General features: G+C 51.9%; 1 protein-coding gene across 1 annotated transcript in view; it reads left to right on the top strand.

The window, feature by feature from the left end:
• Positions 1-13283, top strand: part of DOC2B (double C2 domain beta) — a 69052-nt gene extending 55769 nt beyond the window's left edge. Inside the window, exons 7-9 of the mRNA XM_021006971.2 lie at positions 3653-3734; positions 4662-4758; positions 6983-13283. Coding sequence (XP_020862630.1) covers positions 3653-3734; positions 4662-4758; positions 6983-7119 — 316 coding nt within the window. The 3' untranslated portion in view covers positions 7120-13283. The remainder of the gene's footprint in view (positions 1-3652; positions 3735-4661; positions 4759-6982) is intronic.
• Positions 13284-13336: the final 53 nt, after the last annotated feature.

Below are 13336 nucleotides of genomic sequence, written 5' to 3'. Positions count from 1 at the left end.
AAAAAAAACCAAATGGGGTCACAAAGAGTCAGACATGATGGATATGATCAAATGAAAACAACACAGGTAATAAGTGTCAGAGGCATGATTTGGAACCGGATTCACTAACTACAGAGCCTATGTTCTTCCCATTGTACCATCCTTCAAGGCAGATGGTGGTGAAATAACTAGACCTCTGGGCAAGGAGTCAGGGAGGGCTGAGTTCAAATCCAGCTTCAGACATTGATTATCTATGTGGCACTGGGTAAATCACTTAAATTCTCTAGACCTCAGTCTCCTCATACGTAAAATGTGGATAATAATAGCACCTATTTCACAGGGTTGTGAGAATTGGAATGAGATAATAGTTGCGAATCATGCTTAGCACAGCCTTGCAGAATGTTGCTCACTCATTGTTCAGTCCTGTCTGCCTCTTCCTGACCCCATTTGGAGTTTTCGTAGCAGAGATACTGGAGTGCTTTGCCATTTCCTTCTCCAGCTTATTTGACAGATGAGGAAATTGAGGCAAACAGGGTGAAGTGACTTGCCCAGGGCACATAGTGGGTGCCAAATAAATACTTATTCCCTTCCTCTTTGCCCCTTCGAGTCACAGGAGGCAGCTGGCTCAGGGTGATGGCACCACAGGGCCCAGGTCTGGCTGGGCCAGGGCCAGGCAGCTCCTCTCCATGGGACACACCCCATCAGAAGCAGCAGAGCTCAGGAGAATCTCAGGGAGGAAATGCAGCAAGAGTTCACTGAGCCCCAACTTTGTCCCCAGCCCTGTGCTCAGTGCTTCAGAGGGGTGGGTACAAGAGAAGTCTGGGAACACATTTAGAGCTAGAAGGGTCATCTGGTCCAACATTCTCATTTTTCAGAGAAGGAAACTGAGGCCGAGAGAGGTCAAATGACCTTCCCAAGGTGACTCTCTATGACCAACACAAGTAGGCTCCAGCCCCCTGTCCTCTGGCACCTGCCCTCTGGTTGCTTCTAATCTCCCCCAGAAGAAAATGTGGTAATGGTGTGGCACGCTTAAGTTCCCAGTCTCCAAAAGGGCCATCTGCCCTCTGGGAGTGGGGTGAGCCCAACAGGCATGTGACCAGCTGTGATGCCAAGCTATGGGCCACTTCTGCCTGGGCCACGGGCTCCTCAGAGTGGCAGGTACTCAAGTGCTGCTAGGAAAATTCAGCACCCTCCCCATAACCCCTCTCCACGCCTCCCCTGCACTCCCATCATTTCATGCCTTCAATAGCAGATGCCCCCCGGAGAATGGGTTCTGCGTTCAGCATCTGTAGCTGGTGAGACACCCTCCCCTTCTTCCTCTCCTCCCTCAAGCCCTTATGCTTTGGGTTAGGAGAATAAGCCACAGAGATTATAACTTATGAATACACATATTGGGGTGAGGGTACATGCTCAAAAATTTTTTACCAACATAGGATCAAAAATGTTTTTGGAGACTGGCTAAAACGGGTAAGCTCAGGCAGCTGGGTGGAGCAGTGGTTAGGGCGCTGGGCCTCAGGAAGACCTGAGTTCAAATCAGTCCTCAGACACTTACTAGCTGTGTGACCCTGGGCAAGTCACTTCAACCTGCTTGCCTCAGTTTCCTTATCTGTAAAATGAGCTGCAGAAGGAAATGGCAAACCATTGCAGTGTCTCTGACAAGAAAACCCCAGATGGGGTCATGAAGAGTCAGACAGGCCTGAAAGCCTGAACAAACACAACATATAGTGGGTAAAAGACTGAACTTGGAGTCAGAGTGACATGGGTATGGCCACCTGGGCTGCTTGGTAGCTGACCCATTCTGTGCCTCAGTTGTTTCATCTGTCAAATGGGGCTTCCATTGTGCTTGCTGGGAGGCCACCAGACATAAAAATCCCCCTTTGCAAATTGCAAGACACTAGATGACCATCAGCCTCGGTTATTCTATGTGACTACTCAAGGCTTAGGGGGTCCTGGGGCTCTCCAATGGAGATTCACAAAAGTGGCTTTAAGGTCAAAGACCTGGAGACAATCCTCTAGTGTAGCCACAGCGCTCCCTTGTGTTCATTGCAGCACATTGCAGCTTACAGCATAACTGCATCAGTAAATGGGCGCCAGGCTGGGAATTCCAGGATTCCCTGAGTTCGAATCCCACCTGGGACACTTACCAGCTGGGCAAGGCTATGCAAGTTACTGCTCCTCTGGGCCCTCAGCCTTCTTACCAGGAAAACCATGCTCTCTCTGCATGGTCTACAATCCAGTGCCATCGGCAGCCTCGCCTTTCCCCCCTCTCCCACCTCTGGGCGTTTCCACTGGGTGTCCTCATGCCTGGAATGCTCTCCAATGCATCCTGGCTCCCTTCAAAGCCCAGCTAAAATCCCACACCCAATAGGAGGCTTTTCCCGAATCCGCATAATTCTCCTGCCTCCCCTCTGCTGGTTATTCCCCATTTTTTCTGAACAGATCTTGTCCCTGCATCGCTGTGGGCATATTAACCAGGGGCTCCCCAGAGCTCAGCACAGGGCCTGGCGTATAGTAGGCTCTTAATACATGAGAACATGGGAGGAGCCAGAGTCATGGGTTCTAAGATCTAGAACTGGTCACTTGATCCATCCTCCTTATTTTATAGATGGGAAAACCAAAGTGACTTGCCCAGGGTCACACAGGTAGAGTAAATGACGCCGATGGGATCTGAACCCAGGTCGGCTGACTCTAGCATCAGTGCTCTTACTACTGAACTCTCGTGCCTCTCTAAAAATATCTTCATTGTTATAGGGCTAATGTCCACTGCAGAAAAGACCACTTACCAAATTGATGAACCGTGCCTCTGTTCCTATAGCTATCTATTCTTTTCTTTCTTTCTTTTTGGCTAGGGAATGAGGTTAAATGACTTGCCCAGGGTCACACAGGTAGTAAGTGTCAAGTGTTTGAGGCTGGATTTGAACTCAGGTCCTCCTGACTCCAGGACCAGTGTTCTACCCAGTGCACCATCTACCTTCCCCCTATAGGTATCTCTTCTTAAGATGCCTCTGCTTCTTAATCAGTCTTCATCAGTGTGGTTAACATATCAAAGTATTTGCTGAGCCTGATTCCCAGGAGAGAAGGAAAATTTGTGGAACCTAACTCTATCCAGAAATGCAAACACACGTTCATTTTCCCAGTGTAAAAAGTTTTACATCATTTGTTGTTCAGTTGTTTCAGCTGTATACGACTCTTCCTGACCCCATTTGGGGTTTTCTTGGCAGGGACACTGGAGTGGTTTGCCATTTCCTTCTCCAGCTCATTTGACAGATGAGGAAACTGAGGCAAACAGGGTGAAGTGACTTGCCCAGGGTCACACAGCTAGTCTGAGGCCGGATTTGCACTCAGGAACAAGTCTTCCTGACTCCAGGCTCGGCTACTCTATCCACTGCACCACCTGGCTGCCCCTTTTCCTATTTACTGGGACCTATTAATAAATACCCTTGGGAATAGAATTATAAATGAAAGCACACTTCATGAATTTACCAATGGCTCCTCTCTGAAGACGATATGGACCTTCGATCATGGCATAGCTAACGTTGAATTAAATGGGATTTCAGTGGCAAGAGAAATCCCTGAAAATATTTCCTCAGATGTAGAAAGTTCCTGTCCAGAGAGCCCGGCCCAATCTCCTGACACTTCCCAATGCCGATCCCTTTCCTGGTTATAATTACAGATACCTGAAACCTGACGTGGACAAGAAATCCAAACACAAGACAGCTGTGAAGAAGAAAACCCTGAATCCAGAATTCAATGAGGTGCCGGGGGGAGGGGGGACGGAACGAGGGCAGCCCAAGCTTGGGCGGAATGACGGCCTGAGTGTGAGAGGCCGATCACTGAGCAAACAGGCAAATTCCCAGAATTCCCACAGTGCTGGACCAAGCCCCGGCCAGAGTTTCTAGGGATGCCTGGCCTCCCACCATGAAAGAGTAGGTGCAATTCATCCCTCCAGCACATGCATGTATTCAGTCCCCACCACACAGTGGGCCCCATGCTGAACACAAAACCAAATAACAGAGCCCCTTCTCTCAAGGACTTTCCATTCTGTGAGGGGGAGGGGATGGAGAAGTACATGCACATAAATCATTAAAATACAAAACATTAAAACATTGATCTTAATCAGTAATTAATACAACATTAAAATGCAAAATAGCAAAAATCAGGGTGATCTCACCATGCATGGGAGACAGCTGGTGCAAAGGTACAAAGAGAAAGGGGTGGAAATGCGGCATGGAGGAATGCAGGTAGGATGGACTGACTAGAATGTGGAGGGCATAAAGAAGTTCGTTGAAGTCTAGAATCAAAGGACTTGGGTTCAAATCTTCCCTCTGATAATTCCTTCCTAGACACCTCTCTGACACTTAAGGACCAGTCATTTAACCTCCCTAGGCCACGGCCTTCTTTAAAAGGGAAATGGGGATGGGCTGGGGAGGGGCAATTGGACCACATGACCTCAAAATCATTGATCCTATGACCTCCCCATTTACAGATGAGGAAACTGAGGTCCTTAGAACTCAAGTCATTAGTCCAGGGTCCCTTAGGTAGTAGCCCAGCCAGGATCCAGCCCCTGCCTCTCAGCTTCAAAATTCAAGCTTTTTTCCAATGACACCCACACCTGGCAGCGAGCCAGGCCTATCTGGCTCAGACAGGCTGCGCTGATGGCTGTGCTCTGTTTTGGACGTTAGGAGTTCTGCTATGAAATAAAGCATGGAGACCTGGCTAAGAAGACCCTGGAGATCACTGTCTGGGATTATGATATCGGCAAATCAAATGATTTCATCGGTAAGGAAAGAGAGGGACCTCAAGGGGGATCCTCCTCCTCATGCCCAGGCACTCAGGGGAGGAGGGCATTAGAAGAGGGGGTTTCCCAGGATTCGGAAAGCTGCTGAGAAGTGGGGGGAGGGGGGGACTCCAACCTGGGGTCAGCATCGCTTCCTGGGAAGAAGGGCAAGTAATGTACAACTCTACAAATACCAGTTATTTCATCCCAGACCTTGGACAGAGAATCCCACAGAGTCAGAGCTGTGGGGGAAAACTGGAGTTATTTCATCTAGCATTTCCTAAATGATGCCCATGGAACTCTTGTATGGCCCCTGATTAGAATAGGATTTCTGTGAGAAAATACCCATGCTACCCCCAAACCAAGAGGGACCCAAGTGACCTGAGGGGGAGTCTGGGCCAAGCAATCGGGTGTCAGGAGTTTATTTCAAATCTACTCCGAGCCAAGCCCTGAGACGCACATACAGAGAATGAAATAGTCCCTTCTCTCAAAGAGCTGACATTCTAATGGGATTGCACAAGGGGTGCACAGTGGATACATAGAAAAAATGCAGAGAGAATAAATTCAAGGGAGTTAGGGAGAGAGGACACCAGCAGGGGTGGGGAAGAAATCAGGAAAGGTTTCACGTAGAACTCGGTGTCTGAGCTGTCTTGAAAGAGATTCTATTCAGTGATGGTGAGGATTTAGGACATTCCGGCACAGGGCATAGCTGGCAGAAAGGCGATGGGAACGGGAGTACCTAACAGGAAGAACACCAACGTGGCTGGCCAGCAGAGGGAGGGGAGGCAAGTAATGAACTAGACTGGAGAGATAGGTCAGGGGCAGGTTGTGAAGGTCTTTGAAAGGTACCAGACCCTCCTTTCTGCAGCCTCGGCTCTAATCCACTCCCACCCCCTACAAGGCCTGAAGAGACTCAGGGCAGGGACCAGAGACACCACCTACTCTTGCTAACAACCCAATGGGAGCCCCAGCCCCCTGCCCCTCCTGGAAGAGAGTCCTGGACCCTTCCCCAACAAAAACATATGACTGAAATTGTCCAAGAGAGACTCTGTAGAATCCCTGACCCCCGTCTGGGCCTGGCAACCAGTGAGGGATGCCAATGTCAACAGTTCTGTAGGAAGGCCCTCTAGATATGGATCCCACGTTCCCACAAAGCTTGGGGCTGAGAACACCACTGAACCTCCACAAATCCCCATCCAGGAGGACTCACTGATGGAGTGACCCCAGTGGGCCCATTCTTATCAGCCACCAGGATCTAGGAGGGCTGAGTCAGACAAATACCCACTGGATGGTCGCCCCACCACCCACACGGCTGCAGGGGATTGACAAGAGGGCAGAGACAAGGCAGGGCCAACCTGCAGGCCACAGAGTGCCATGGAGCATAGAAATCTTGCCCATTGGTCATGAAGTGATCTGATCCCTCCATGTCTACAACCTGGGCCACTGTCCTAGTTAACAATTCCTAGATTTCCCCTGCTGGGAAGCCCAGGACTTTCTCCTTGCCCAACCTTCTGGGCATGGAAAGACTTCTGCCTCACAGTAAACTCTGTCCCATCTGAGACCTCCCACCCCTGTAAAGCCTTGACCCTACCCCTGGCCTACGGGTACCCTCTGCCTTGCCAGTGACTTTCACAAACATCCTTTGTTCCTGTCAAACCTTTGGCCCAAGATTAAATATGGTGGCCCACGACCTTGACCATGGAGCACCATGTTCATGGACTTCCTTTCATGGATGTCAAGCCCAAGAGTTCTTTGATCCAGTTAATCTGGGAAACACTGATCTAACCCAACCCCCTCATTTTACAGATGCGTAAATCAAGACCCAGTGTAGGAATGTGAGTAAATGAAGTAGAGCCCATGATGTTTCAATTAAATGCTCCCAAATCAGGACGAGGATGGATTTATCCTTGAACCTCTGGTGGGATTTGGATTCCTTCAGAAGCCCTGGTGGGTCTAGAAGGACACGAACCCAAGGCAGAAGCCGGGGCATCTCTGGAGCAGTAGAAAAGTGGTTGCCCAACAAGGATGCAGTTACTACTGTGTGCCCACTGCTGTGGGAAGTTCTGAGTGGGGCTCTGAGAACTTAGATGCTCCAAGAGATGTACGGATGAGGGAAATGAGGCAGAAGGGTCACCCAACCTGCCCACAATCACACAGTAGGTGTTTAGCGTCTCAGTTAATGAAGACACCCCATTTTTCTTGACCTAAGCCCCTTTTGCTTTTTAGGAGGAGTTGTGTTGGGTATCAACGCCAAGGGCGAACGCCTGAAGCACTGGTTCGACTGCCTAAAAAACAAGGACAAGAAGATTGAGCGCTGGCACACACTGACCAATGAGCTGCCCGGAGCTGTCCTCAGTGACTGACCTCTGCTCCCCACCCCCCACGCCAGCCACAATTCAGGGTCTGAGCTTCATGTTTACTCAGCAGCTTCAAAAGGCTCCTGCACCGCCACATACACGGAAACACCACCTCGTCTGTCCACTCTGGGCGCTGGCAAGTGCCAGGCTGGGCCCAGAGCATCCAGGCGCCAAGAGCCGGATGCCCCCCAGCTGAAAGCCTGTGGCGGGGCCAGGCCCATCCGCTTCTGGTCCCTGTGCCCCCTTCCTCTCTCTCTGTCTCCAAAGGGCCCACGGGGCCTGGGGGAGTGGAGGGGGGAGCATGCCTGCTTCCTGCCCTGACCCCACTTGGCTCCGTATCAGGAAGGCAGGAATAGGCCCAGGACTGAGCCACGCATAAAGCCAGAGTAGGTTGACCATCAAGCCGGGAGAGTGCCGAGCTAAGGGCTGGAGTCAGGTGCCCAGGACTAATACCGGAGCAGTAAATGAGGCTGGGCGGGAGGCTGTAGAAAGGGACAGGCTGGGATTCCAGGTCACAATGACCCAGTGATGCTGGGACTTTCCTCCCTGACATTCCCGGAAGGGGAGTGAAAACGAGCCTGGGATCCAGCAGCTGGTCTGAGATTCCAGGAGGCCGTTCAGCACATAGGAGAGATCTCTGCTCCTGAGTCTACCGGCCCACCTGGCAGAAGGCAGAGCTCTACCTTAGCCAGACGCTCTGCAGTGGGGCAAAGGTCTTCCAGGAGGAATCGAGTGGGCAGTGACACCTGGTGGCCACAGGCCCACAGGGCACCCCAGAGAGACCAGAAGGGAAAAGGCAAACCAAATCACCCAAACACACCCGTCTTCCAACCGATCCTGTAAGAGGCCGAATCCTCCCCTGCCACAGGACCAGCTCCTCTCCCGGTGGCTGCTAACTAAGGCAGGTGGGCTGGAAGGGGGTCAGGCAGCTAAGTTTCTTCCTCCTCTCCCCCTTCCTCAGGGCAATGCTGTCGCTGTATCATTGTCTCCCATTTTACATTTGAAGAAACTGAGGCTCTCAGGTTTGCCCGGGGTCTGAGGCGGGATTTAATCCCATATTTCCTTGCTCTAAGTCCCAGGCTCCAGCCACCGGGCCACACTGTCTCTCCTCCACGAGATGCTCAGCGTTGAGTGCTAGGGGATATAGAGGTATGCGTTTCTTCCGTGGGCAGTCACTGAGACCTGAGCCTGGCCTGACCCAGCAGGGCACAAGGGAGTGTCTCCTCACTCCTCCCTGAATAGTCAAGTGTCTGATCGCCAAGGAATAAATAACACGGCTGAACTGCTGCTGAATGGCAGGATCTAGAGGCAGCAGGGCCCTCAGGCACCATCCACACCACGACACGGAGGAAACTGAGGCCGAGAGAAGTGAAGAGGCTTGCCAGGTCACCCGGGGAATACGCGGCAGCAGAGCCCAAGTGGCAACCCAGGACTGCTTCCACTGAATCACATGTCTTTAATAGACAGACAGATAGAAAAGGACACATGACTACGGGTCTAGATGGAATGATGCGGTGGTTTTTGAGTCATTCTAGTTGTGTCTAATTCTTTGTGACCCCATTTGGGGTTTTCTTAGCAAAGACACTGGAGTAGTCTGCAGCTCATTTTACAGATGAGGAAACTGAGGCAACCAGGGTGAAGTGAAGTGACTTGCCCAGGGAAACACAGCTAGTGTCTGAGGCCAGATTTGAACTCAGGAAGAAGAGTCTTCCTGATTCCATGTTCAGTGCTCTAAGCACTTTGGCACCACCTAGCTGCCCTGGTCTGATATAGACATCCTATAAAAGTCAAAGTAAAGTCTGTATGAAGCATGGGGGTGGAGGGGGGGCCAGCAAAAGCATTTCACTGGCGTGGAGACTAAGGCCAGGGGCACTCTGGGTCCAGAGGTGCTGGAGAGGAAAGGGTGAGAATCGACTTCAAGCCCTTTTACAGATGGGGAAACTGAGGCACACAAACCAGCTATACCATTCAGCACAGCTCAGCAAGTAAGTACTGAGTTCAATAGCTCAGTAAGTCTGAGCTGGTGGTAATGGTGAGGCTGGGATGACCAGGCCTGTTTGAGGTCTCAATCAGTTGGACAAGAGGGCAGGGGGTTTTGCCCATACAGCAAGATACCCCAGCTGACTATGTCCAGATCACTGCTGCTCTGAAAGATTGTTCCCATTTCCCTCCCAGCCAGGCCCACCAGTAGAACTAACAGACCATATGGGAACCATCTGAGACAGCAAGGAAAGGGAAAAGGCTTCCAACTGGCTGATCTTCCTGTGAAGTGTAAACTCACTGGCAGCAGGCTGCTCACAGTAAACCCAGGACAGCAGGTGGTATTTCCAGGAGAAAGGGCAGTGAGAGAGAGGGAGGGCAGCCTTGGAATCAGAGGCTCTGCAGGTTTTCTACCTGTGTGGGTGACCTTGGCCTAATTAATCACTTCCTGTCCCAGTCCTCAGCTTGGGCATCTGTAAAATGAGGGGCTGGACCAATCCTTGAGATCCAGCCATAGGGCCTGTAAGAGTCGTGGGCAATGCCACAACCCCGGTCTGTATTCTTCTGCCTGCCTCCACCCTTCTTCCTCCTCCTCCTCCTCCTCCTCCTCCTCCTTCTCCTCCTCTGATGGCTTCCCTTCCCACCAGGACCTGGCTGGAGCGGGCCCCAACCCTGCAGAGCCAACCAAAGGTGCTACTTCCTGCAAAACCCTGCCGCCTTGGGGAGAGAAGATTATAAATGTGATGTTTGAGGTCGACACACTGCTCCTGGCATTGTCCCTCTATGTGTCCATCCCAGGCTATATAGCAAGCTTCGGGGAAGGCTCCCCGAGGGAGGGGTCAAGGTCAATGTCACGCTCTGCCAGTGGGGCAGAGACACACTTGCCTAATAATCAAGGCTTGGGGAGCAATCCCAAGGAGAGACACACACAAAACGCCTTTCGGTCTTTTGGAGAGTCAGAAAGTAGGAGTTAAGTGGACGGGGAGCCCCAGTGAGGGGGAGCTCTCTGAGCCAAACCGACCCAGCAACTGAATGAGCACTTGGGCCAATCTGCCGTCAGACACAAGCGTGGACGTGAGTCAACATCATCTCAGAAGCCCGGGGCAGAAGCAACCTGTCCAAAATCCCAGTGAATGGACAGCAGAAAGGGGAGCGGCCCCTGACACCCCAGGCAGTGTGTCTCTCTCCTTCCAGGCTGTAGAGGTATGGGAGGCCCCAAAAGGCAACAAGGCAGGTGTCTCCTAAAGTACTTACCCAGCCAGGCTGGTCCTTGGTGAAGAGGGAGTCACTGGCCAGCAAGGCGTGACTTGAGAGGTGCCAGATGGCCCCCGCCATCGAGGGCCTGGCTACACTTTAGCTCTTCAGTTCCCACCATGACATCAAGAATGAGCTAACTGAGAGGCAGGGAGGGGGTGATGTCTCCAGAATGCCACCTTAAAACACTCCTGCCACCCAGACCCCCTTCCAGCTCTCTCCCATTAATTACATACACGCCCCCCTTAGTTTATGAGCCCTCTTGGCCAGCACCTTGAGGGGCACAGACAGCCAGTCCTGGGCAGGGGCCAAAACAATGTGCTGAGGATCACCAGCCAACCTCCCAGCTTGGCCCAGGGCCAGCCCTTTCTATGAGAAAGCTCAACTCAAGCAAACAGTGTTTTCTAGACAAGAGAAAACACAGAAGCTACTCCACTATCTCCCCGAGGCTCGATCCGCAAACGCCATCCAGCAGACTCTGAGCTTGCTTCCTCCACTATGAGTCAGAGAGTATGGGCGGCGAGCCCCAGGCCGAAAGTCAAGTGACCCAGATTCAAATCCTGACTGCCTATATCTGGTAGTATGACCCCCGGCAGCTCCAGTAACAGGATCCTGCACGGAGAGGTGAAAAGGACCCGAAATGGCATGGTGGCCAACCTCCTCATTTTACACAGAAGTCCCTTCTCTGGCCCTCAGTTTGCTCCCCTGTAAAATGAGAGGGTTGAAATAAATGATCTCAGGTGCGCCTTCCAGCCCTGACATTCCCCCTGGCCCTGTACAAATGCACACAAGAACATACACACACACACACACACACACACACACACACACACACACACACACACATCACAAAGAGAAAGAACTTCTGGATTAGCCATTCTGGAATCGTTCATCCTGTGGTCTTTCCTCCCTTTTCCCCAATTCTTCCAGAGAATCTCAGAGGGGCCTGGTTTCTTTGCTCGGTATCCTGGGGCTCCGCCATCTACTTTGCCTTACCCCATGGCCCCTGTGGTAGCCTGGCTCTCTCCCTTCTTTTTTTGTGAATCGTCAAGTTGATGGGGCTTTTGGGATCCTCTCTGAAGGCCTCCATGGTCCTGCCCACCCCCTGGGCTCCCTCCTTCCCACAAGCCCCCCCACGTGGCTGCCCCAGCCTCCTGACCCAACCAGCAGAAGCAGGAAGGGCCCATGCTTCCCCAGATGCTCCCTCCAGACTCGAGAGGTCAGGGTCTGGTCTTCCATCTGAGGCTTCCAAGGAGCAGGGACCTCACCAGGCAAGGTCCTGGCAGCAATTCTGACGGAGCATCCTGGTCCCTTTTCCCGCATCCTCATTGGGAGGCACTTCCGGCCATCTAACTCTGAAGCCTCTGAACCACAGAATGCTGGCGCTAGAAGGCAGATGAGAGGCCGGCTCATCCAAACTCCTTCACGGAGGAGAAGACTAAAGCCCAGAGAGGGAAAGTCATTTGCCCAGGGTCACAGAGCTGGTTAGCAGCAGAACCAGGAGAAGGACCCAGGCTAGAGCTTGGGGGGCCTTGGGCAGCCCCAGTCATCCCCAAAGCCAAATCAGCTGAGTCTAGGCTGGTCCCTAGCCACACAAACATGCAGATGGCAGGGAGGTGGTGGAACACAGGAACCTCAGATTACCGGTATGACCCTGGGAAAGTCACTCTATAGGCCTCCGTTTCCTCATCTGTAAAATACTGTACTATATGCCCTAAGGCTTTCCTTATACCTCTAAGTCCTACGATCAAACAGATGAGGAAACTGAGGCTGAGATGCGAAGTGACTTGTACATTACACAGGCAGTAACAGGATTCAAACCCACATCGTCTGGCTCCAAACCCAGTATCTCTTCCATTACATTACGCTGACAAAATGAGAGTCATGAAAGCACCTGCTCTACGGAGAGCTCCAGGATGGCGAAGGGAGGCCCGACAGCCACCTGAAAGAGGGGCGGCCCGGCTCAAGGGCAGAGGGAGAGCAGAAAGAAGAGCTTTGGAGGAGGAGGTGGACGGGGGAAGAGGAGGCAGTGAGCAGTCTCCCAGCTCACATCCCTCCAGGCCCAGGCCTGCGTCATCTGCACTGCAGAAGTCCAGGAGGGACTCAGAAAAGCAGCATCAATGCCTCTACACCCCTCTGGCATCACGAGCCAACTCCTGAACCTTCTAGGACATTTCCCCGGCAGATCGCCCAGCCCGGACTCTAAATCCCAAACTGCCCTCCCTGCAAGCAGGTCTGCGCACAGCGCCCAGACGCAACCATCAGCCCACACAGAGCTTCACGCACCACCTCTCCCAATATCCTCTACCACATTGCAAAGTCGCATACGATGATTTCCGGATGGCCCGCCATTTTGGTTTATCCGGTCCAGGAATGATGCCACCTGAGTGACGCTGGACAAATTAACTTCATCTCTCTGGGTCTCAGTTTCCTTATCTGTAAAATGAGGAGGTGACCTCTAAGGTCACCTATTTAGATAGGTCATCCGAAGATGCCTGTAGCTACCACCTTCTCCCAGTCATTGACCAACCACCGCCCAGTCTTCCACAACCGAAGCAGTCCCCTACTGACCTCCACATACAGCTCTGCAGCTCCTAGCCCAGGAGCTTAGGGGGATGGGCCAAGGGGAGGCCACGGGGGGCCCTGGAGTGAATGGGCCTGGACAGGAGGAAAGATGCATGTCGTTTCCACCCTTTGTAACTTTTCTAATCGAGCATATAAACAGATGCATGGACTCTCAGCTATTAACTCAAGCCCTCCATGTTTGATACGGTTTTGCTACAATGGGAGGGTTGCAGAAATTATCCTTAAACTGCCTCCCACAAAATCAGTTTTGTACTTCGGTATGACCTGCCCCAATAGTGTCCTTTTCAGGTCTGATTTGTTATCATTTATAATGACATATAATCCAAAGTAAAATGAAAAAGTCAATGAGAGCTTGCCCTGACTGCTTCTGTTTTAAAAGATTTGGAGGAGTGGTGGAAAGGGA

Source organism: Phascolarctos cinereus, unplaced genomic scaffold, assembly GCF_003287225.1.
Source record: "Phascolarctos cinereus isolate Bilbo 61053 unplaced genomic scaffold, phaCin_HiC Scaffold_5;HRSCAF=322, whole genome shotgun sequence".
Classification (NCBI taxonomy): Eukaryota; Metazoa; Chordata; class Mammalia; order Diprotodontia; family Phascolarctidae; genus Phascolarctos; species Phascolarctos cinereus.
This window is presented reverse-complemented; position numbering and strand designations above follow the sequence as displayed.